General features: G+C 43.2%; 1 protein-coding gene across 4 annotated transcripts in view; it reads right to left on the bottom strand.

The window, feature by feature from the left end:
* The window catches only part of PTPRG (protein tyrosine phosphatase receptor type G), a 700,100-nt gene that overhangs the window by 159,619 nt on the left and 514,322 nt on the right, over positions 1-26,159 (bottom strand). For all 4 annotated transcript variants that reach the window (XM_081820217.1, XM_081820222.1, XM_081820227.1 and 1 more), the window contains exon 6: positions 4,490-4,556. In XM_081820217.1, coding sequence (XP_081676343.1) covers positions 4,490-4,556 — 67 coding nt within the window. The remainder of the gene's footprint in view (positions 1-4,489; positions 4,557-26,159) is intronic.

The following is a 26,159-nucleotide window of genomic DNA, read 5'->3' as shown; positions in this document are numbered from 1 at the left end:
CCCCCTTTATTTTTCCCTTCCTACTATCTTCTTCTTTTTTTTAAACATATAATGTATTTGTTTCAGAAGTACAGGTCTGTGATTCACAATGCTCACCATAGCACATACCCTCCCCAATGTCTATCACCCAGCCACCTCATCCCTCCCACCCCCCACCACTCCAGCAACCCTCCAGTTTATTTCCTGAGATTAAGAATTCCTCATATCAGTGAGGTCATATGATACATGTCTTTCTCTGATTGACTTATTTCGCTCAGCATAATACCCTCCAGTTCTAGCCATGTCGTTACAAATGGCAAGATTTCATTCCTTTTGATGGCTGCATAATATTCATTGTATATATACACCACATCTTCTTTATCCATCTGTTGATGGACATCTTGGCCCTTTCCACAGTTTGGCTATTGTGGACATTGCTGCTATAAACATCAGGGTGCACATACCCCCTCGGATCCCTACATTTGTATCTTTGGGGTAAATACCCAGTAGTGCAATTGCTGGGTTGTATGGTAGCTCTATTTTCAACTTTTTGAGGAACCTCCATACTGCTTTCCAGAGTGGCTGCACCAGCTTGCACTCCAGGTGTGGCTTCTATTAAGCACCAGTTCCTGAATACAAAAAGCACTGTAGATGACTAAGTCAATGCTGTGACTAGGACTCACAGTTTCTCCCTAAATCTTTCCTCCCCGGTGAGTATTGGTGGGAGTGTGTAAATAAAACAGCTGATGAGATACATTTTAGTGCCTCCATCTATTGCTCAATGGATAGATGGGACCAGAATCAATGGCAAATCACATCTCTCCATTCTATTTATATTGCTTCATGGCTCTCGAGTTTGTAAAAATCACAATTTACATAGGAACATGAACACATAAGAAACAACACTTTGTGTTTGCCAAGAGGTTTCCAGATCTCTCTCGCCGGCAGGAAAGAAGCAATGTTGCCGAGCGCAGAGCCTCAAACATGCTACATGCACTTCCACCACCAGAGACCTCCATCGACAGTGGCGCTGCTTGAAACCTTGACTGCTCGCTCCTCCGCCCGCACACTCTCGATGAACTCCTGAGGTCTCAGTGGTCACTTTGCCTGAGGTGCCTCCTCGATACCCCCAAGTCTGAGTTAAACCTGCTGCTCCCCACTCTTTAATAACGCAATGACAATGCTTAACCGTATGTGTCCCTGGAGACCTTATAAATGCAAGGAGGGCAGGTCTACGTCTGCTGTGCTCTCTCTGCCGAGCTTCGTGGGATGCCTCAATTCCGCACTTAATCACTACGCACGACAGGATCAAGCACTGCTTCTAAGAACCTGTGAGCATTTTAAAAGTGAGAGGACCCAGTAAAAACCTCTTTGGAAATGGGATTAGGAAGGAAGAGGTGAACCTCCGTGCCAGCCAAGGGAGGTACATGCCCAAGATCTTCCTTCCGGAGACAAACTGCCATGAGGAGCCTTGTTAGCTGCCAGCCAATAGCTGCTGCCCCTTCAGGGCTGAGTGCAGTGTTCTCATGGAGGCCAGTCTCGATGGGACGCTCTAGTCAGTGACTCCACATGGCAGGGGAACCCAACACAGGACGCCTCTCACATGCACTCTTGGCTCTGAGGTGCTTCAATGGCCTGGCCAAGACTTTCTGAGAGCTGGGGTGCCTCGGTGGCTCAGTCGTTAAGCGTCTGCCTTCGGCTCAGGTCATGATCCCAGGGTCCTGGGATCAAGCCTCGCATCAGGCTCCCTGCTCTGTGGGAGGCCTGCTTCTCCCTCTTCTACTCCCCCTGCTTGTGTTCCCTCCCGCTGTGTCTCTCTCTGTCAAATAAATCAATAAAAAGCTTTAAAAAAAAAAAAAAAAGACTTTCTGAGAGCTGCCTCCAGGCAGTCCTCCTAGATTCCCTCCCTGTTCAGAGAGATCAGACCTATACTGTGGTGCTGACACTGTCCCCACCCGGCCCTGCTTCTCCCTCTCCTCTTTAGCTCTCCCTGCCAGCAAATTCGCCTGCACTGAAAACCCCACCTTGCAGTCTGCCTCGGTGGGGGGCAACCAGATTTCTCATTGTCATTTCAGCTCAAAGAATATATAAGATTCTTCCTATTAAAAAAAACCAAACAAACTTAAGACTTAATGAGGAATTAATATTCTAAGATATGACTCCCAGAGCTGAAGAAATAAAACCAATTCTGAACTGTAACAGAAATTCATATTGATTTTTCCTTTGTACACATTTCTATCATCATTTCCAAGCCAGAGATTCTGTGAAGGGCACGATTATTTATGTCCCATCGAATTAACAGATCATTCAATTCCCTCACAGAACCTTCAACTTGAAAATGCTTCTAGTTCCAACAAAAGTTGTTTTAGCCATTTCAAATGTTCATTCTCTGTTGGAAGAATAACAAAAGGGAGGACTGTTACCACAATGAAGTCAGCAAGAGCCGGAGAACTGGGGGTGGGGACAAAGTCAGATTTCCAAGATGTTCTCTTACTCCTTACTCTTCCCAGTCAAAGCAAAACTCAAGTGGCCTTTGGTTTCTCCTCCTCTTCTTCCAGTTCTATATTTTGATATTTTCACTTATTTGTGGGTTTATCTGACTTGGCTAACATTTACGGAGCGTCTGTTATTTGCCACACACTCAGGGGGTCTTGCCCTCCTGAGGGTGACACTTTAGTAGGTAATACATGAGTAAATAAAACACACAGTTATTTCAGATACTTTTAAGTGGTTCGAAGGAAGGAACTTAGGATGACATGACAGGGAGCCGTGGGAGTGGGGAGCGGGTGGGGCATTTGATAGGATAATAAAGAAAGAACTTTCTGAGGAGGCATGAATCTGAACTGAGACCTGAAATAATAAAGGGAGACACCCTTGTGATGAGCTAAGGCAAGAACTTTGCGGACAGAAGCAGCAGAAACAGCAAATGCAAAAGCTGGGAGGGAGAGCACCCCAGGCAGGCTGGAGGGGAAAAGAGAGGCGGCACCTCGCCTCACCTCCCTTCCAGACACCTCCCTGCGCGTCTCTCAATCACACACAGGGGGCCTGCCACACTTCTGCCGTATAAATAAGTAAACTCCCTTTTGCAGGGAATTATTGCTGGTAGGTCTCCTCTGACTTCTCCATTAGGAAGTAGTGTTGAAACCACATCCCAGGCATCTCTGCCACCCTCCCAGCAACAGGGAAACATAGAAGAGCATATACAGAACAGCCTCTGGAAGGGTAATTGTGGATACTGAGCAAGGATAACACGATTATGTTAGCAGAGAGCCCATGAACCAAATGATGACTACGCAGCGAGTTCACAGAAATTTGGGGATCTGGGAGCTAACAGAAGCCTCTGCTTACCTTTAACATTCGGAATCTCCTTCAATTATCATTGCGGAAATAAGAATACACAGATCTACTTAAAGGCCATAGCTGGTGGAGCGCTTCCTCTCTCACCGAAGAATAGGTACCTAATTCAAAGATTCTAGAAATCTCCATGGTGTGTTTGTTTTAAAACAGGACGAAAAGTCAGGGGGAATGAAGATCTACTCATCATTTCCTACATTTCAAACCCCCCAAACTCAGTCTACACTATGGATTTCTGGAAGGGGTTTGATCAACTGAGTATCCGCACGCTGACAACTGGTTTTAGTTTCCCTGAGAGAAATGGGGTAAGATGTCTGTTAAGCTCTGCAGAGTTGGCTAATGTCGAAAGACAATCCTCCCAGAAAGGTGTGAAGATGTTTTATCACAGCTGTGGAGATGAAGGGGAGATTTATTATGGTTACTAATGCTATTTCTGTCAATGTCTTTGGAATCCTAATTAGATTATTAAAACTTTGCAAATCACTGCATTACCTCCAAGACTCCACACCTCCCTGTGACAAGGGTACTTTTGAAATTATAAGATCCTGATGTCATAGGTAATGATGCATTGCCGATAATTAAGTTGCAGGGAAATTCCTCCAATAAAAACCAGTTGGGAAAGAGAGAACCCATTTATCTTACTTTCTCTCCCAGTTTTATGTCTGAGGATAAGACGTCTGCTGCCCAGAACACGGCCTAGCTTTCTCCACGCTAGCAGCTGATGATGCTTGCTCACACGCGGCAAAGTTTAATGACTTGTCACAGCTACTTACATTTTTTCCCCTAAATCTGAGAGGCAAATCAAGAAATTTATTAATGCAAAGATATTTGAAAGAAGAATATTTTTAAGAGAGACAGGAGACAGTGGCAGGTTCAGCGCATACCAATAGTACATCTTAGGGTGCTTTGATTTATAACATAGGCATTCAAAGTGGTACCTGAAGAGAAACAAATTGCTTACTGTTAACCCAGATCCATTTGCAGGTAATAAATGGGCATGCTCTTTACCCATCAAATAATGACTCTAATGCCCTTCAATATCAGAGGATGAGGAATGGGTGTCACCCTCTGTCCTCTGCAAGATAACCCCCTTCCTTTAGGTGGAGACCTTAGCTCTTCACATCCCAGTAAAAAGAAGCATGTGTGGCTTACTTACCATGATGTACGACGCCCTTCAACCCATGGATAATAGGATCCAGTGCGGAATTGTCCCTTGGACTGACCTACATGTAAAGGAAACATGATTGGTTAAATCTATTCTGGCATCAGACACAACAGCCTCAGTTTAATCTTCTGAAGAGAAGGGGGGAAAATAGATGTTATCTAGCAGGCTGTGTAGGTCTTCCATAGACCATGGCTCTCACCAAACACAAGGGATTTACGATATCATAAAATCAAGTGAGGAAGTCTAAATCAAAAGAAAGAAACTTCTCAGAATACATTAGAACAGGAGAGAAATACCACAGCCCCAGTAAAATCTTAAAAAGCAACCGCAAGACTTCCCTCTTGCTTCTGTTTTATTAAAAGTACACCTGGATCTGCTAAAAAGTCATTGAAAGTCATCAAAGAGTAATCCATCATTGACTGAATATTTCAATACCTTCTTGTGATGTGTTTTTTTTCTCTCCTTTTTGGAAAATGGATCTGTGCCCTGCCAGCCCCCTCTCCTTTCTAAGGCTCCCAGTCTCCTGTGCTTTACCCCATACTGTAAGAGGAATTTCTAAGAGTCAAAGCAGGAGAGGGGAGGACAGGACAGGAGGGGAGCCTGAAGAGACACTGTCTCCCAACTTCATTTCCCCTGGGGTTTTTAATTCTCCCAAAGTCAAGCCTCTTACCCATTTTTCCCTAACTTTCTGATATTACTCAGCACAAATTCTCATTCTTGCCCTTTCTAGAAGGCTACAATTCCACCAGCATACTGTAATTTTGGTTTTGAGGTACTTTTAGACACGTTACTGAAGTATTTATAAATAAAATGAAATGAAATGAAATGACATCTAGATTTTACTCCAGAATAAACCAGGAGTGGATAGCCATTCAGGAAGCGAGCAGGGCATAGATGCAGTGAGACTGGCACTCAATCAATCATTTATGACCTTAAATGAGGCATATCGAGTGCGTCTTGATATACTTTTCTCTACTTTTGTGGATGACTAACTTTTCCCAAATAGTTTTCCAAAATCCATTCTCTGTGGTCAGGATATCTCCTGAATTTTTTTCCAGGAGTGATATTTTTATTTAATCCACTTCTAACATAATGAAGTTGTGATACTGGTGAACCTTTCAACGTGTAGCAAGACCCAACTTGATGTCTCCTAGTTAATTCAGCACGATTTTAAGGTAACTGAAAATTTTCCACATTCCTCCCCCCGCCCCTTACAAATTGTCCATTGGGTTGCTGCTCCTAGTTTCCTCTCAGACAATACCCATACTTCATGCATTTCTTTCTCTTCTCTGCTTCAGCATCTCCAAGTGAGAGTAGTGGTTCTCAACTGGAGGTGGATTTTACCTATCTCCCACTCTCTACTCCACCCAGGGGACATCGGGCCATGAATGCAGACATTGTTGGTTGTCACAAGTAGGGTTGAAGAGGGAGGGGCTACTAGCATTACATGGATAGAGGCAGGGCTGCTGCTAAAAATGTCATAATGTTCAGAATAGCACCCCACACAGCAAGAAATTACCCGGCCCCAGGTGTCAATGGGGCAGAAGTGGAGGTTGAGAAATTCGGGTTACGTGCTCTTTGAGGTAACAGTGATTACCTATTAATGTCTGGAGCCCTGAGTTATGACTAAATTCAAACACAAGTACCATTAGGTATGGTGTTATGTTTACAGACTAATAAAGTGAGGTGGAATTTGGTACTACACCGTAAACACTACAGGTACTGAAAAAACGATCAATGAATAAGAACCGAGTGTGTATCAGATCACAATGGTGGAATTCTGGGAGTTGGCATTAGCATACCTCCAAATTGCCTGACAGGAAGCCCTAGCCAGGGCTTTAACATACCGGTTGAGCCCAAAACATTCTTTTTTTTTTTTTTTTTTTTAAAGATTTTATTTATTTATTCATGAGAGACAGAGAGAGAGAGAGGCAGAGGGAGAAGCAGGCTCCCAAGGAGCAGGGAGCCCGATGCGGGACTCGATCTCAGGACCCTGGGATCATGACCTGAGCCGAAGGCAGACGCTTAACCATCTGAGCCACCCAGGCGCCCGAGCCCAAAACATTCTTGAAAGGCAAACATTCACAAAAAATACACCAAAGTGAAACATTCATATTTACACCATAGCAAATACTTACCAACATTTTAAAAACCTGGTCAAAAATGGAATCACAACTCAAGAATGCAAGACAAGTGAGTCTACCAGTAAATGTGGCCAAGTTTCCAAAGTGAAAGAATAAAATAAGAGCTGAGAGAAATATCCCATATCAAACTGAAGTTAGAGACAAAAACGTGGTCTTCCTTCTCCTTTGTCCACATTCAGTCTGGCAGAGAAGTTTATGCCAGTTCAACTTCCCGTAGTTACTCTCACATCTATGGGAAATGGCAAAAGGGCCACAAACTCCCGCCATCCCTGTCACACGTATCTCTGCGCTTTTACTTGGCCAGTCCTCCCATCAAGAGGGTCTATCAGCTTCTCCACTCTTTGAAACTGGGCTTGACCACATCACTTGCTTTGGCCAGTGGGACATTGGCGAACATGATATAGGGCTTGCCTGCCAGAGGTTTATCCTCTCTTGTTACTCTTTGGAATCCTGAGACCACCAGCTGAAGAATCCCAGGCTAGTCTCCTGGAGGATGAGACAACATGGAGCAGACAGGCAGTCCCCGCTGAGGTCGTTCCAGACTCACCAGCCTCAGAAGAGCTACCTGAAGTCTGCAGAGACCACCCAAACTGGTCCTAACCAGAAGAACTGACCAGCTAACCTACAGAGTCATAAAGCAATAAAATAATTGTTATGTTAACTAATTTGGATCATTTAATACAGCAGAAAATTTAGCTATTAGAGTTTCTATGAGTGTGTGTAGAAGTGAAGGATTGGGGACAGATTATGATGCCATTAATTTTCTTAACCAATACGCTTTGCTTATGATTTGTCATAAAGGTTTCTCAGTGAGATTCCACATACCAAGACACAGCATCTACCCTCAACCTAATTAACTCATGCATTTCGCAAAAACCGTGTTCCCCCTCCTCTACCAGGGCAATATTTCACAGACACTTTAATTTTCAATCCCAACGGTGGTGGGGGGGGCGATGTTTTGTAGTCAGGGGGAACTTTTAATGCATTCAGTCTTATTTGATGATGAGAAAACTCAAAGAAAATGTTCCTAACCCCACATGACTTAAACCCACCAATAACATTTGGAGCTCATACAAGAGTAAAATAACCAGGCAACCTAATGCAGGTTTACTTTCTGACCACCTCTGGCTACAGTATCTCCATGTCTGATTACTCAGGTCTGGTCTCATTCAAGCTCAAAGTCTTGACCCCAGACTTTAAGCAACCCCATACATGAAAACACCTTCTACAATGCCCATTCACCTCCACAGGCCCCACTGCTAGTTTCCATGGCTGGAGTTGAGAAGATGGATCAGGAGAAGGGGAGAAAATAACAGAGATTATTATTGGCTGGTCCAAGTAACTTACTAATAATACTGAGCTTACTCTCCAGTCTGTATCTTGGTTCCAAAACTCAGGGTGGGAATCCAAATAGCATGCTAATAAGTGGGTTTGTTCCAGTAAAGGCACCACCCTAACTGAAATAATCCCTTCCAATTACTCTTTCAATCAATATGTCACTTAAAAAAAAAATTCACAAACATAAGCTAAGCAATTTGGACAGCTTTGAAATATGCCTACAGTGAAGAAGGCTGTTGGAGCAACCCGTATTTACATTCTGGTCTCAATCCAGAGTAGAGGGGGCAAGGGGTGGGGGGAAAAATGAAATTTCGAGTCAGGGATGAACCCTTAGAGCTTCCGTGTCCTCACCTGTAAAATGGGGATATGATTTCATAATGCTGTCCTGAGGATTACATGTGCAAAGCTTGGAGTGTCACGCTGAATCCAAATGCAACATTCAAGAGGGATGGAAATGACTGGGCAACAACCTGACCCAAACGGTCACATTTAAATGAGTGTCAAACGACAGCAATTTCATCCCTGAACTTCTCAATGTACTTGGCTCTAAAAGTAATACCTACTTGAGCTCACATTTCAAAAGATCCAAATTTATGTTTTATTTGACATCCACTCAACTTCATAATGCCCTGCTCCTTTTAAAGCCACATGAGGAGGTTTCCTGGCTCTTGAAATTTGCCACCTTCCACTCCGAGATCAAAGGAGTTGTGCAATAATACTGAGAAGGTGGCAACTGCACAAATGAGCTTAAAATGGCCTCAAAGAAATGGAACCCCCTTCCTCCCCCCCTTCCCCAGCCACCTTCCCCTGTGGTTTGTGCTCTCACAGCAAAACTTAGCTCCTGGCCCTTCCATTTCGGAGCAGCTTTAGTGGCATTAGTCATCTTCAAAAGGACGGCATGCCCGCAACAGAGGGCTCTGAATTAAAACCTTTAAGTTGTCTTCAGATATAACAAACTACACAGAGACATCAGCAATACAGGAAACCGTGACATGTACGTTTGGGCAAAAGGCCAAATTCATAGGAATGCCTGATGAAATCTAATCTTCATAACATTCTCTTTCCAAAAAATAGACCATGTTAAGGACTGAACCAACTATCAGATTCGTAACTAAGTTATCAATAATCTCTAGAGCTGTGTCTGGAATCCAGGCCCTTAGGAGGACCTTGTGGTCTCTCCTGCTGGAAGCAAGATGAAACGGAAGCAGAGAGGCCCCAGCGTTCAGATATCTGCCGCCATCTATTTTTCCAGTCCACTGTGCCATTTGTCCCTTGACTCGGATCCTGATTATCTTCAATCCCTCAAGTCCTGGCCATCTGCTAACTAGAATGGCCAAGACAACCTACTTGCCTTGAATCCGACATCGCACCTTTAGTCCTATAAACGTCACATCCAGCCAATATCCTCTTGTGGGAAAAAGGATTTATGCCTGCTGGGAGTGAATGGCTACACCATTGAACTGTGCCTGCAAAGGAAAGTGACAAACAGCAGGACTTGTTTGGCCTTCCTGAACTGCAGAGGCGATGATCCAGCCCCTCCGAGGGTCAGTGGGTAACTGTGTCCTCTGATCAGGACAAGGGCAGGCACTTCTCAGGAGATCTGATTTCAGATCTGATTCTCCTCTTCCTCCCACGGCTCTAACCTAAAGAGCCATGTAGCAAGGATGCCTCAGCTTCTTTCATTCTGACCTCAACACCTTGGTTACCACTCACCATATTTTGATTCAAGTTGCCGTCAAGAGCTTCCTGGCTCAAATCATTCATAACTTGGCCATGTTCACAAACTGCATTTTGGCTAAGCCCGACCCAGAGACAGGACACAGACCAGATTTCTTTATTAATAAATTAAATGCTGGTCAATAATTTAGGAAACATGTCTATGTTCAAGGAGACAAGCATAGCATCAAACCACTAACCCACTGATCCACACTGAAAACATTGTTCTTCTCCTGACTTTCCTTATAAATATTCACAAATAGGGCTTTTCTTCATGTACAGCCTACAGCCTCAGTGTCCGATGGGAGAAATTTCTTTTTTTCTCTTTTGACATCCCAACGATGTCTTCTATTGTCTCCTGACTGTCGCTGCTGCTATGGGATCACAAAAGGCAGTATCAGAGGTCTTGGTGCATTTAGCACCCCCAAGGGCCATGGAATAAGGTCAGAGAGAAAACAGAGACCCAATCCAGAATGAGGCATGGCAAAGGAAAAAGGAGCTCTGTGAAGCTATAGGGACTTTCATGGAAGGAGGGATTTTAGTCTCCCAGCCAGCTAAAGGCAAGTCACCAAGTGTGGACTCCTGGCTAGGAGGACTGGTTTAACTTTGAATAACAGATTTCCAGAATCATACTTTAAGCCTTATCTCATAGATATGCAGTACATTACAGATGCATCTCACAAGAGAGGCAAGAGCTCCTGGGTGGGGGAGTAGGGGGGGTGGGGGGGTGGGGAGGGATGGTATGGCCCCGTATCATCATGCATTTTCCGGCACTTAACGGGACACCCTCTTGGGACTGGTTTCCATCAACAGATGAGAAAACTCCTAACTCCTCAGCCATGGGAAGGAATTAATATGAAAAGGCAACACAATTATAAATGCTAATAGAATTCACTCCCCCCCTCCCCATGGAGCTGGAGCAATGACACAGCTTATTTACTGTTAATTCATAACATTAGTGGAAACCAGTCAATTTACAAGTTATTCATCTCTAGGGCATTGAGATGTGTGGCCAGAGAAGGCCATGGAGGAAATGAATTTAATGCTTTTGGTCTACTTAAACAGACCTTCTCTATCCCTCTGCTCCCACCACTCCTGCTCACCAGAGTATTTACCACTTAATTGTCAGACTTGGCTTGGAGGAGTCTATTACTGGAAAAACCAACCCAGCAGGGTGACAGCGAGGCCCAGTAGCAAATCTGCACTACTGCGGATCTTGCCAGCAGCATCCTTGCCTATTGTCAATGCAGGCGATTTCTCCTTTTCATGAGGATCAAACTGTCCCGGACTGAGTAGACAATGCCATTTCCTTTGGCTTTGGACTCACTCAAAAACTCAATTTCAAAGCCAAGGCAGGAGAGAGAGAGAGAGAGAGAGAAAATGGGCAGGCTGGGGCACCTGACGAATGGAACTTCCACATGGTGATTTTTGTCCTTCTTTGTCTTTTTAATGCATTGTGTTTCAGAGCCAAGAAGGTAGTGGGGAAGCCTTTACTGCAGTTCTAAACAGAGACCCAGAACCTGCCTGTCCTACCCCTGCCAGACTTCTCAAAGTAAAGGTTGCTCTTGAACTGGAAAGAGGCAAAAAAAAAAAAAAAAAACCCAACCTAGCAAAGTAGGACCGAGAGTCTTAGGCTAGAGTGCAAACCATTTCACACAGATATTGTTATGATTTTTGAATTTAAGGGGGGAAAAAAAGGGGCATGCAATCTGGGGAAGCCTAGGGCAAAAGAAGCTTATTTCAGGTTCAGTGACTCTCGCCTGCAAGTTTCTCTCGATTCAGTGTGGCAGTGCTGGACAACTTGGCCTTTCTCTTGTTAATAATCCTGCCATGCACTGAAAAGCCCCAACAATATCAAAGTCTTGGGGGAGAAAGCAGAGCGGACTGCTTCCACAGGGAGCAAGTGGCTTCAACCAAAACACATTACATGTGAACTCTCACCCTGGCTTTCTCATTCCCTGAAGCAAAAAGCTGCTTAGGGCAGTCCATTTACAAAAGACTCTGAATCCAGAAAGCACTGTGTGGGGACTGCTTTAAATCCCTACCATGTGTGCAGCAAGAAAAATATAAAAGATGAGGCATATCGGATCAAAGGGGTCACCAGATTGATCCTTCTCTTGAAAACATTCCTCCTTAGAAGTAGGTAAGGTCATCAGGTTGGAAATAAATGAAGCATCCAGACGGTGGTATGAGGGATGGGGGAAGACTCTGTAAATACCATGTAAGTACTATATATAAAATATTACAATGACCTTGCTCATCTTACAGTTCTATAAAGAGGTGATGGGAAAATGGAATGATGCCCTTGGCCTAAATGGCAAGAACGTAGGTCTTATACTCATTCATTAACTATGTGCCGTGTGCCAACTGCATGCTGTGGTGGGCTGACACTAAGATGGCCCTCAACGATCCCCAGCTCCAGGTTTTTAGGCCCTTGTGTAATCTCCTCCCTTTGAGGATGGGCTGGATCTAGCAGCTTCCTTTTAACAAGTAGAATGTAGCCGAGCCAAAAAAGACACCCTTCGATGATTAGGTTATAAGAGATTCTAACCTCCATCTTGCTCTCACTCTGGTTTCCTTGGCTTGCGCACTTTGGTGAAGTAAACAGCCATGCTAAAGAAGCCCATATGGTGAGGAACTGATGGTGGGCTCTGGCCAACAGCCAGAAGGAAACTGAGGACCTCATTCAAAGAGCCCTTGAGGAAGTGAATCCTTCCCCAGCTGAACTTTCAGATGAGACCTCAATACTGGCTGACACTTTGATTGCAGCCTGCTTAGAAACCAGGAAGCAGGGGGGCTCACAGAAACTATGAGATGATAAATGCATGTGGTTTCAGCTCCTAAGCTTGTGGTCATCTGTTATGCAGCAGTAGATAACCACATGCCAAGAACTAGGGGCTGGGCTATGGCACGGAACAAATCACAGACCTCCTCCTCACAGATCTGACAGTCCAGTGCTCATTCCCACAGGGAGATGAGGGCACTGGCCTCCCTAAAAAATCCACACGTCACCATTTTCCTTACACTGCTGTATCAGCTCTTCAAGGCAGTCCCCAACCCTCTGAACAGGTTCTTGCCTCTCACAGGCCTGAATGCTATGTTGCATCACAGCTTCTAGAGTTTGAGGGGAAGCAGTATGTTTAAAATCCAAGTTTGAACCAGGAAATTTGGCAAAAATAGTGAGCAAACCCCAAATGGAGCAAACAGCCATCCATAATCAATTCTGGGACAAAGCATTTTCAGTAGCTTTTATGGTTGAACAAACATAGGAAAACGATAAATTTCAGCAGCAAACCCAAGGCTTTCTCCAAGAAAGATGTCCCTGGGCAAGGTGCACAGCAAAATGCACCAGTGTGAGCAGCTGCTGCTTCTGATTCACAGCAACCAAGCTAAGTGCAGACTAATTACACACTTCACACCTTTTTTTTTGGAAGGGGCATTTCTTCTCTGTGCCTCTTTTAGAGCACTGGATGATTGCTCCCATAGTGTAGCCTCTGAAGATTCATTAAATATCAATCCACTTTTCCCAAGCAATATCTCATGGGGCATTCCCTATTCCAAACCACACACTTATGTGAAGGATTTGGTGTCCGATACTGTAAATGGGACTTTATGCCATCACTGGTCTCAGGACTCAATCCATTAACTCATTTAAACATCCCATGTCATCCACCAACAAACCAGTGAAAATTGTTTTCAGGATACTATCATTAACGTTGGAGTATCTGATTTAAGAGCCTTAGTTAAGCAATGTTTTGGGGGATACAAGAAATTATTTAAGTGTACAAATGTCTTCAAATCTATAAATTTCAAGTACGTGATAGTCTACAGGAGGGCCAGCCCCATCTCAGGAAGGACACAGATTAATGCTAACTAAACACTTCAGCTTTGTATGGAAAATGCACCTGAGTTCAACAGAGGATAAAACTAAATTGCAATGAGGAAAGACAAAATCTTTCCCAGCAGGTCTTGATTGACAGAATGTGTTATTTGTAGCAGAACAAAATGGAAAACCAGAAAGTTTGTTCCCAGCAATCATTGGGAACTGGGCCAACTTTCTCTCCTTTGAGAAAATGATATGATTTCTTCATAGAGCATGCAGTCTACTTATTTAGGCAACAGTGCTCAGGATCTTCCAATTCCTCCAGCAGCTCACTTGAAAAAAAAATGGCCCCAGTAGGGGAGGTATAGGTAATATTTAACCAGGAAGAGGTTTATCTTGTGAAAACTGTCATTGATAATGACCTGAGAATAAGTCACTTCTTGGAAAACAATGAGCATGCATCTCCTGTGATGAACTCATCGGAAACTTGCATGTATAAGCGGAGTTTTTGAAACCAGGTTGGTAGACCCAGGTTCAAAACCCCTCTTCCACTTGACAGTTGGTGATCATGTGAAAGTGAATTACAATTTCACTGTGCCTCAGTTTCCTCATCTGTAAAAAAACGATTACTGCCCCCTAACCCCACAGGGTTGTTAAGAGGATTAAATGAATGTTCAGCGCAGTGCCTAACATACCCAGGATTCTATAAAACTAGCCATAGCTACTCTTACCCCAAAGGGGAAGGCATGCCCTGCTGGTACCCAGAAACACACATAAAGATACAAGTACAGTTACTTCTGGTTACAGACAGACCAACAGTATCAGGGTTCCAAGCTAAATCCAGCCAAGCATAAGCTCCCCCACCCCAATTTGTCATTTCAGTAATATGGTAACATCTTTCCACCCAGTAGACCAGGAATTAATTTCCACCCAACCCAGGAATTATTTTCTTTCCACACCCATGTATGATGATATCAGAAAGTCCAGAAGAGGGGCGCCTGGGTGGCTCAGTTGGTTAAGCGACTGCCTTCGGCTCAGGTCATGATCCTGGGGTCCTGGGATCGAGCCCCGCATCGGGCTCCCTGCTCGGCGGGAGGCCTGCTTCTCCCTCTCCCACTCCCCCTACTTGTGTTCCCCCTCACGCTGTCTCTCTCTCTCTCTCTGTCAATTAAATAAATAAATAAAATCTTTAAAAAAAAAAAAAGTCCAGAAGATTCTACCTCCTAAACATACCTCTCTCCAGCTCCTCCATTCTGCTGCCTAGCCTACCATCACTCTGAACCTAAATGACCTCCAACAGTCTCACCTAACCAGCTTCCCTACTTTGTCTACTGTACCCTCCAAGTACTGGCATCACCTTTAATCAGCTTTAAAAGAGCAAGAAAAACAAACAACAACAATGATGAAATACTGTTCTGATTGACCTGAGATAGGATCTGGGCATCTGGATGTTTGAAAGCTCCCTGGTGATTCTGACAGTGAGAACCACTGGGTTAGCATGATCCTTCAAAAGGTAAATCTAATCACAACACATGCCTGCTTAGCAGTTCTCCAGGATCTGGGCCAAGGCCCTCTGCAGATTCGTACTGCCACGATTCCCATGGTTCACCACAGTCCGGCCTCACCAGCCTTCCTCCTCCTTCTTCCTCAGATACTCTTGGGTCTTTTCACTTTGGCCCTGGCCCTGTCCCCTCTGTCTAGAATGCTCCTCAGTCTGATCCTTGCAGGGTGGGTTCTCCCTCTTCAGATCTCAGTTACAAGAGGCTCTCCCCAACCACCCCAACGAAACTGGCCATCCCAAATATCTGCTAACTCATCACTCTCTTGTACCTCCCTAGCACCAGTCTCTGCCTTGTCACTAGCTGAAGCTCAGAGGGCAACACAGGTCGTTGGTCCACTGAGGAAATCCAGGCTTCGGGGAGGGAGTCCTCCAAGTTGAAGTAAGTCAGAGGTCTTCATCCCCCCCAATGTCACCAAGTGCCACCTGTAATGCACCCTCTGCCATAGCACGACCTGCTTAAACACCTGTCTCCCTGAATGGGCTGACAGCTTCCTGAAGGCGGGGCTCATCCTTTATTTGATTTTCTATTCCCAGCTCCATCCACCTGAGTACCAGCACCGAGCAGACACTAACAAATGTTTGCTTTCCAGAAAGAACAACAAGTAGCTATAAAAGAGGCAAGAAGGGGGAAAAAATAAGAGAGAAAAAAAAAAGATAAGAGAAAATTTTAGCCAAGAAATCTGGAATTTATGTCCAAAGAATCTGATTCCAGTCCTGGCTTTGTATTGGTTGTGTGACCTGAGGTCCATGACTTGATACCTCTGGGCAAGGTGGACAGTGATTCACACCTCCTGGGGCAGGCCTGCAGGTGTATAATGAAAGGATGTGAATGACAACAGGCATCACATTCCACAGCATACAGACCAGGGGACTATTATTATGAGGTGAATTTTGGTTTTATTTTCTTCCAAATTCACAACTGAAAAGTAGTGTGGTTGATAAAGGAAGACTTTGGAAGGAAAGAAAAAGCAAAACAAACAAGTAAATAGACTAAAATAATTATTAATGAAGATTGCTAAAGCAAAATAAAATAAAATCAACAAATATATTTTTTTAATGGATCATAATTTGTTCCTAATTGGTTAAATACAGTATGGTCTTAAAGTCACATTGCCTTGGTTCAAGTCAAAGTTCCATCACTGATGGGGTGTGACAGGGTTTAGCAAACTACGGTCATTGAGAAAATTGTACCCACTATCTGTTTTTGTAAATAAAGTTTTATTGGAACCCATCTGAGCCCATTGGTTTACATACTGTCTGTGGCTACTTTCTGGCTACAATGAGAGTTGAGCAGCAAAGCCAAAAATACTTACTATCTGACCTTTCCAGAGAAAGTTTGCCAGCCCTGGCTTCAGGTAAATAAATTACCTCACTTCCCTAAGCCTCAGTGTCCTCAGTCTATAAAATGGAGATACTAACCATATATCCCTCATAGGGCTGTTGAGAAAGTTAAATGAGATACTTAGCACAGCGCCAGGCATTTATATGAAGAATTTGGTAAGTTTTGAATAGTAAATATTTTTGTTCAATTATCAGTGCTAAACTATCCAATCAACCAACCACCTGCCTATTCATTAATTGACTCACTAACTTATAAAAATCAACAAATATTGGGGCATCTGCCTGGCTCAGTCAGTAGAGTCTGTGAATGTTGATCTCAGGGTCATGAGTTCAAGCCTCACGTTGGGTGTGGAGCCTACTTAAGAAAAAATAAAATAAAATCAACAAATATTTACAAAGCACCTAATAAGTGCCAACAATTGAAGTAGGATCTATTTGGCTGCACATGTATCTATTAGATGAACAAAAGGACATGAAACACAAGAGTATGAATTTTTCTGTCCATAATGTTCTCAAAGCCTATGAGCTATGCAACAGTGACATGAGTATTAGGAGGTATAGTATTAGGACTGTGTCAACCAGACTTTGAGCTTTGTTTTGTTTGAAGAGTTATAACAGGAAGCCGGTGGACTGTTCCATGTTAAGACTTCAAAAAAATCTTCGGGGAATGGCTGATTGATTGATGGTTGTTACAACTCCGGAGCAGGGAGTTCCAATGATGGCACAAAATCTGCCCAAGTTTTACAGCACAGGAAATGAACTGTGTCCATCTGTAAACATCACATGAAAATCTCCTAAAATCTAGGAACAGCTTTTGGCAGGTGTTGTGCTAGTCAGACATGAATATCACTGCAAAAGTAATTCAAAAAGGCTAACACTGCACCGGGAAACACGAGAGTTGCTTTAGAATGTTAAATCTGTGAAGTCCAACACTGCTTGCTATATGAGACGCAGAGCAATCATTCTGTTGATCGAAGAGTATAGAGAATGAGCCACATAAAGTGGTTTGTCAGCTGATGGGGAGCATCCCCTTTTAGTTCCCAGACTTTCTTGTAATTCTGGATAAAGCCTTTATAAAATGTATTGCACGCTTTAATAAGAGGTCTCATTAACCATCAACTCTAAGATGCAGATGTCCTTAGATTAAAATGGCTCTCCCATGGACACTGGAGCCCCAGATGAAATATGTGCTGTGATTTACTTTTCATCTGGATTTTAAATTGAGATACAACATAAAACAATAAAGTACACAAACCTTAGGTATACAGCTATAGGACTTTTCACAGATGTATACACCCTTGTCATCTCAGTGCAGATGAAGACAAACATTTCCAGCATCCCAGCAGGCGCCATTATGACACCCCCCCCCACCAGTTGGTAACCCCTCCATATTCCATATATATTTAGAATAGAATCATACAGTCTCTCATTTCAACTGCTTTTACTCATCACGGTATCAATGAGATTCATCCATGTTCCATGTAGCAGGAGTTCTTTTCCTTATTACTGTAGAGAATACGATCATATGAATATATCATAATTTATTCATCCAACATTTGCTATTTTAGTGGAAAATTATGTCGCTTTCTGTCATATAAACCATGACCAATTTGACATAGTTTATGGGACGGTTTTCAGCCAATAAAGCACCTAAGAGTGCGGTACAACGTCTCAGGAAAGTAGGCAGCACAGCTATGATACTGAATTTGAACTGTATGCAAATGGTGCCAAAAGGCATGGCTGATACTATGACAGACTAACCATCTGTCCCATGACCAGGGGAGTCAGCAGAGCATCATGGTCAAGTGCAAGGTCTCTGAGAGTTGGGCAGATCCTCAGGTTTCAGTTCTGGATATCAGGCTGACTTTGGGCAAGTCATTTAACCTCACTGCAATTCTGTTCTCTCAACCTCAAAATAAGCAGTGAAAAATTCAGTAAACACAGTATTAATAACCTCTTACGGCTGTCATGAGAACTGATGCTATAATCCACTTACGGAATATGCACCCTCAACTAATATTATCACTGTACCATAGTAATACAATATATAAAATACATTTGGAAAAGTTGCTTACAATATACACAAACTCTGGCTAATTAAAAACATCATAGTGGGGCGCCTGGGTGGCTCAGTCGTTAAGCATCTGCCTTCGGCTCAGGTCATGATCCCAGGGTCCTGGGATCGAGCCCCGCATCGGGCTCCCTGCTCGGCAGGAAGCCTGCTTCTCCCTCTCCCACTCCCCCTACTTGTGTTCCCGCTCTCACTATCTCTCTCTATCAAATAAATAAAATCTTTAAAAAAAAAAACAACCTTTAAAAAAATCATAGTAAGCTGATTTTTGTAATAACCCTCCTACTTACATTCTCTCCCACTATGAGAATGTGTCCTGGATCAATCAATACGGTGCTTGGTGCAGTTACACTCTATAATGTAAGTTGAAATTCTTAGATAATAAAGAGAAATTAATAATACTTCAAGCACATATATAAGTGATATATGAATTCTCTTCTTTGTGCTTAGCTGTCAGTGAAGAGCAAACATGAGTTTCAGAGTCTTTCCTCCATGCTCAATCATTTTTACAGAGCAGTAACCCACCTGCTTATATTCCAACCCCTTGAAAATCTGTTGGTATAACTAAAAACTAAAGAATGCCATTTTAGTTGGGAGTCTGTGTCAGAGATAAACAGTCTTTTTAATCTGAGGGAAAGGAAAATTTTCATTTGTGATTTTTAGGCATTTGCATTAGTGTTGGGAAGATAAACCCATAGGAGGTTTATCTATGAATTTGAGACCCTCTGTATATACCATCTCCCTTGAAACTGAAGGGACATTAAAATTCTGTCTGGTTGGAAGTCAGGCCACTGGGGTACAGAAGAGGCGGGAGGCAGGATGATAAGAGAAGAGACAAACGTGATCATGGCCTGGAAATCTATATTTTCCTGATGGCTTGAAAATCTATAAGTTTTGACTGTGTTCTGTACAGCTAAAGCATTTAGTTGGATCCCATTTTAGCAAGGTTATAGCTACTACTACTAGTCCCAGAGTATAAATTGCTGTATTTATTTTGGATTAAAAAATTGGTTACTTTCTAAATTAACTTTGTATGTTTTTGTTGTTGTTGTTTCCTATCGACCTTCTTATACACTTTCAACAGTTGAAATGGGTGAAGTCATTAGGCTACTACAGATAGAAGAGAGGAGGAATGAAATGGTATAAATAGCACAAAAATTTTGTACATTAAAATAATGACTTCCAGAACAAAAATGCCCCGTGTTGATGAGAAACTTGTCAAGTAGGTACTGGCAGACTTGGTTCGAGTAGTATGATCTGTGACAACCTTCCAAAATTGCTGGGCGTACTCATTACCCCAGGAAAGCTACTTCTAAGAATTTATATAAAGAAAAAAATTTGGATAAGTGAGTAAGGGCACAGACAAGTGACTATAACACTTTGGTGTTGCTCGTTATAGGGAAAATTAGAAACAACTTAAAAAAATCTATTAATAGCTAACTGGTTAAATTATGGTATCAGTATAACAGAATAAAGTGGTTAAAACAGGGCAAGGAAAATCTATACCTACCAATATCAAGACATGTCCATGACACACTACTAGGGTCAAAACCACTTCATAGTAGAGTTTCATCCTACTTAGGTGACACATATGTATAAATGCTTTTAAAACTCCTGACTGCTGGGGAGCCTGGGTGGCTCAGTCGGTTAGGCGTCTGCCTTCGGCTCAGGTCATGATCCCAGGGTCCTGGGATCGAGCCCTGAATCGGGCTCCCTGCTCAGTGGGGAGTCTGCTTCTCCTTCTGCCTGACGCACCCCCTGCTCACGCTCTCTCTTTCTAGCTCACTCTCTATCAAATAAATAAAATCTTAAAAAAAAAAAAAAGAATTTAAAACTCCTGATTGCAGATAGAACAAGCATCAGCAGTTCTCTTTGGAGGGTGGGATCAAGGGCAACCCAGTTTCCTTTCTCCTTAACGGGCCCTGCTCTCACGCTGTTTGAAATTTGTACATGATTATTTTTAGAACCAGAAAAAAATGTATTTGCTTTTTGAGAAAACACTGCATTCAAATACTGATCTATCTGTATATATCGATTTTGATAAATTTGTATGTATATCAAATATTCACATGATAAATGAATTCATTCATATGTGCCTATCTTAAAGCAAGCCAGTGTTTTGGCAAAGACAACCCAGGGCCAGTGACACCAACAGTGTTGCCTTGGCTTCCAATGGGCTGCTGTCTTTCTGACACACTGTCGAGAGGTTGGAAAACCAGAGGCCACATTCCCATACCACTCCTCTTGCATCCACCCCCTCCTCCTGGGGGATAGGGACAGAAAATGCCACTAAATGACCATCTCCATGGACCTTAACAAGCCCCGCCTCATCCTGACCTGGGCTAGGAAAACAGAGAAGTGTTTGCTAAGCTAAGCATAAGCAGCTGTTTTCCCAAACAGGCGCAGAGTGAAATCTACTCGGAGACAGGAATCACTGTTTTTAATCCTGTGAATTGTGCAGCATGTGATTCTCTATACTGGGGTCGGATTTCAAGGGACTTGCTCTGCGCTGAAGGGTAGGTGCTCTGCGCTGAGCAAACACACTGCACAGTGAAGCTGGAGGAACACCACAGCCCGGGGTGAAAAAGCAGACACGGGATGCCCAGCTCCTCCAGCAGCCTTTGTGTGAGTTGCTGGGTTTTGTTTGCATTCCTCAAGGACCCCTCCTTGCAGACATGGAAGCACACACACCTAAGAGACATGGCAATGTTTCTGGCTTAACCTGCTATCAGGCAGGATCTCTTCCATTTCACCAGCAGCACCTCTGCAAACCTAGTTCAAAATTTCAGTCACTGCCTCTATCAAGCCCAGGTGGGCTCTGCAGAGGACCATCCCAAATGCTGGCCACCGTCTATGCTTCCTCAAATTAATAACAGTTAGTATCTGGCCGGAGGGGACAAGGAGCCACATACTACGCCGCGTGCTTTACGTTCGTTTTTTCACTTTGCCCACAACATACTTCTGAGGTTAAGAAAAAGTAATCATGCTCACGTAACAGATTTGGCAACTAAGGCTTTATGACAAGTGGTTTGTCAAAGTTATTGCTAGAAAGCTGTAGGGCTCCAACTGGAAACCATAGTCTTTCTGGTATAATCTAAGCCATTGCCTACATCACAATTCCTATACCTCAAATGCATGGTTCCCCTTCCAGGCCCCATGACCCTTTATCCGACCTTCTAATTCTTAGGGATGGCAGGAGCCACCAAAAAATTCACACACACACACACACACACACACACACACACACACACACACAAAGGTGGTTGAAGGCTTTAAAGACAGCTATTCAAAAACAACAGACAGATTCCCTAATTAATGTAGAGAAAACAGTATTTTGGTGGGACAATCAATATTTAAAGGAAGAAAGGATCCAGCATAGACAAAATTTCAGGAATACCTTGTTAGAAAACGACAGGTTCCTTTTATTTTAGGACTTGCCAGAGAGCCTTTGTTATGCTAAACTGCACCATCAGTGTCCAAGAGAAGGAGGATATTCTAGACTAGATAGCATTTCCCAGGACTTGACCAAGGTCGAGCATCTTCCAGGACCAGTACTCCTCAAAGCATGTGCTGACAAAGGCTGGGCTAGCAAATCCCAGAGCATTACCTTCACCACAGTTCAGAGTCCCAGACACCAAGGTATGGCTTGTCAGTGTGATCTAACACCTCTGCATGAACCGCACAGAGAAGGGCACACGGTTCCCCTCGAGGGACTCAGTAGAACAATTCTGAGAAGGGAACATCTTCAGTATTATTCCGTACAGGGAACATGTATGAAGGGACACCAGACTCTCAATCTGGCTCCATGAGTCTTAGCTGCGTAAAGGTTCCAAAACTTGAGTCGCTTCCCACAGAGCCCTACAATCTCCAAACCATTGGCATTCCACAAAGCACTCCTGCTTCATCCTGCACAGCTGGCTGCCAGTAATTTATACAGTAAAAGAGATAACTCCTCAAGTCCCAAAGTGTGCATATTCAGACACCATTTCAAAGATCTGGTGTCATAAACTATTTTCATTGATTACAGAGGACCTACCCATTTGCAGCCCTTGAAATTCCTACCAGCAAGAATCGAGTATGTGGGGAAAATGGAAAACAACTGAAAAGACAAATGAACGCCCATGCGCTCAGAAATGTGAGCGGGTGGTACAGAACAGAATACTGGTGTTCTGCAACATTACTTAGTCTGGAAATATGAAGCAATACAAATGCTAATGGGACTGTAAGCTGCCTTGCAAACTCTTATTGCATTGTTGGTTAACTTTCCACATAGCCAGGGCCCGTCTCCCCGACGAGCTTGCAAGGCCAGGCCAGAGGACCATTCCTTTCTTTAGCACCTCCTCAAGTGCCAAGCACGCCGACCCTGCTGGATAAATCTCTGCTGAGTGGATAAATGCCTTCATGTTATGGAGGCACAGAAGGTATTTACTTATTTTGTACTCAATGTGGTAATGCTGATGGGCATATTCAGCACCTGATTATGGGCTGTCTGATGTAATCCAGGCTAAAATAAAATCAGTTATTAAGCACATTGAGGAATATAGAGTGTTGGTCATGAGTTGACAGTCCGGTAGCAATTAATTCGTTTTGCAGGTGGCTTTTCTCTTGTCCCTTCGCTTTTGGTCACTGTCCAGTTAGGAGACAGGAGCCTCATCAGTACTTTGAACAGGAAAAATTTAATATAAAGAATGGCTAATGAGTCAAAGGTGGTTAACTACCAAAAAGCTTAAAAAAAAAAAAAGAAGAAGAAGGTTCTAATGGAAATAAGAGAAGCAAATGCAACCAGTCCCTTCTCTAGAACCTTCTGGTCTTAAATGCTTCTCTAGGCAAGTAAACTAACACAGGTCCAAAGGCAAGTAAAATCAAAGGAAGCTTTCTTTTTTTTTTTTTTTTAAAGATTTTATTTATTTATTTGACAGAGAGAGAGAAAGCGAGAGCAGGAACACAAGCAGGCGGAGTGGGAGAGGGAGAAGCAGGCTTCCCGCCGAGCAGGGAGCCCGATGCGGGGCTCGATCCCAGGACCCCGGGATCATGACCTGAGCCGAAGGCAGTCGCTTAACCAACTGAGCCACTCAGGCACCCCAAAATCAAAGGAAGCTTTCTACAGGTGCCTAGGTGGCTCAGTCAGTTGGGTGTCCGACTCCTGGTTTTGGCTCTGGTGGTGGGATCGAGCCCCATGTCGGGCTCCACACCCAGCATAGAGTCTGCTTGGGATTCTCTCTCTCTCTCTCCCTCTAGCCCTTCTTCCCCCCCCCATATAAACAAACAAATAAATAAATGAAATCTTTTTTTTTTTTTAAAGATTTCATTTATTTATTTGAGACAGAGAGAATGAGAGAGAGAGAGAGAGCACATGAGAGGGGGGAGGGTCAGAGGGAGAAGCAGGCTCCCTGCCGAGCAGGGAGCCCCATGCGGGACTCGATCCAGGGACTCCAGGATCATGACCTGAGCCGAAGGCAGTCGCTTAACCAACTGAGCCACCCAGGCGCCCAATAAATGAAATCTTAAAAAACAAAAACAAAAACCAAAGGAGGCTTTCTATGTGATGTCTGTATTAGGAAATCCTCGCTCCCCTATAGACACTGCGGTTTTATAGTTGTTGATTTTAGTTGTCCATAGAAATGCATTTGCAGCAAGATAGTTAATACCAATCTTGAATAGCCTCAAATTTTACTTCCTGGGGGAAAAAAAGTCATGTCAAAGTCTAATAAAACTATGACAGTAATTAACCCAAATCACACACCAGAACATTAATACAGCTATTTGGCCACCACTGCTAATACAGATGCCCTAGAAATACAATGAATTTTCCCACTGACAATGCCTAAAGCATGCTCTTTGTCTTGGTGAAACTTAGCCATAAATATCTGTGGGCAACTGTTTCATTCCCCCCAATTCCACTGTAATGATGAAGTTCCTACATCTATTAATAAAAAAATACTGGTGCTCATAATGCCGAAGTGACCACACTTCCACTGTTAATTGCAGAAATTTAAAAAATACTCAGGCACACTGGGAAAAAAAAAAAAAAAGGAACAATCAAAATCAAAGTTTATTCTCTCACGCAGATGTAAACCATGTTAATATTTCGGTGTGTAGACTTGTAGTCTTTATTCAATGCAATCTCCATTCATTGTTATCATGGACATTATTACAGATCACATTTATTATGTGCCAAATATTGGGCTTTATGTGAATTAGCCCACTGATTTTCACAGTGACCCTATGTGATTGATAAACTGAAGTCGGATTCTCAGGTGCCCCCAACATTTTCCTATTTCTCAAATGTGTGAAAAGTACATGTACAAAAATAGCTTCATTTTTTTCTGGTTATTAAATATTCTTCAACATCACTTTTTTTTTTTATTTTAGAGAAAGAGAGAGAGAGAGTGGGTGTGCAAGCGGGGGGAGGAGCAGAGGGGGAGGGGGAGACGGAGGGGAAAAGGATCTTAAGCACATTCCAAGCTGAGCACAGAGTCCAACAAGAGGCTTGAACTTACCACCCGGAGATCATGACCTGAGCCAAAACCGAGAGTCAGATGCTCAACCGACTGAGCCACCCAGGAGCCCCCAACATCACTTGTGGTGTATGTTTATGATTCCACTGCATAGATAGACCACAATGTACGTAACTCATCTCACCTTCAGACATAGAGATTGTATTCAATTTTTCACTACTTTTTAAAGTTTGAATGAACATCTTTACAGCTATGTGCATATGCACGTTAAGCTCCTTAAGATAAACTTCTAGAAGTAAAATCGCCAGGTTTCGAAAACTCAGTAAAGCTACAATTTTGGACTCATGGTCACACATGGCACTGCAGACAGACTTTTCCAGATTTCACTCCCACAGAGCATGGAGGGACTTTTCCCGATGAAGTGTTTAAGTGAATTCTGTTCCCCACCAAAAGCAACCTAATGAGGAAACAGAATTATGCTCAAGTCCACCCTTTTATATGGTCCTTAATACCATAAACACAAACACCAGTCCACATTTCTCCACTGGAGACTGAACTTGCTATGAGATAATCTAATAGTGTCTGGGGCATACCAGGTATTTCATCCTAATTTACTAAGTGAACGACTGACTGTACAAGTGAATAAAGCCAGAATCATTGCCAAGAGATGGACAATTTCCAGATAACAAAGACCAGGAACTGAAAGCTCTTTAGGTTGGACTTCTCAGTATCATTTAGAGTTGCTACTTAATTTTGGCCATTAGAGAGGGATTCTGGAATATCCAAAGCTGTAGGATTTCATGCCCCAATCTCATTTTTGGCTCACAAAATAAAACAAGACAATAACTGCACATCATGGGAGCAGGATAGGATACACATACAGCAATGTACATATACTATCATGTCACCATGACGCTGTTCCTGAGTCGATATGTTGGGTGAAACAGCACCAGAACAATGTCCTATGTCCTTCTGCCATTTGTTAAAAAAAAAAAAAAAAACCTCTGGAAGGTTCCACACTAGTGTTGCCATAAAGTGCATTTTGTGTTTGGACAGAAAGTAAAGCAAGTAGGGCTCCCTCCCACACAGTAGAAAGTGTGAGCTGTAGCACAGTGTGTGACCTGAAGCAGAGGACATCAGACAAATGATAACTCGAGGGAGACAAGCCACAAAGCTTCATATTCAAAACCAGGCAGGGCTCATTCTCTG

This window comes from Leptonychotes weddellii, chromosome 1, assembly GCF_054177405.1.
Source record: "Leptonychotes weddellii isolate Sample4059 chromosome 1, ASM5417740v2, whole genome shotgun sequence".
In the NCBI taxonomy this organism is placed as follows: domain Eukaryota; kingdom Metazoa; phylum Chordata; class Mammalia; order Carnivora; family Phocidae; genus Leptonychotes; species Leptonychotes weddellii.
Note: the sequence above shows the minus strand (reverse complement) of the source record. Positions and strands in the feature narration are given on the sequence as shown.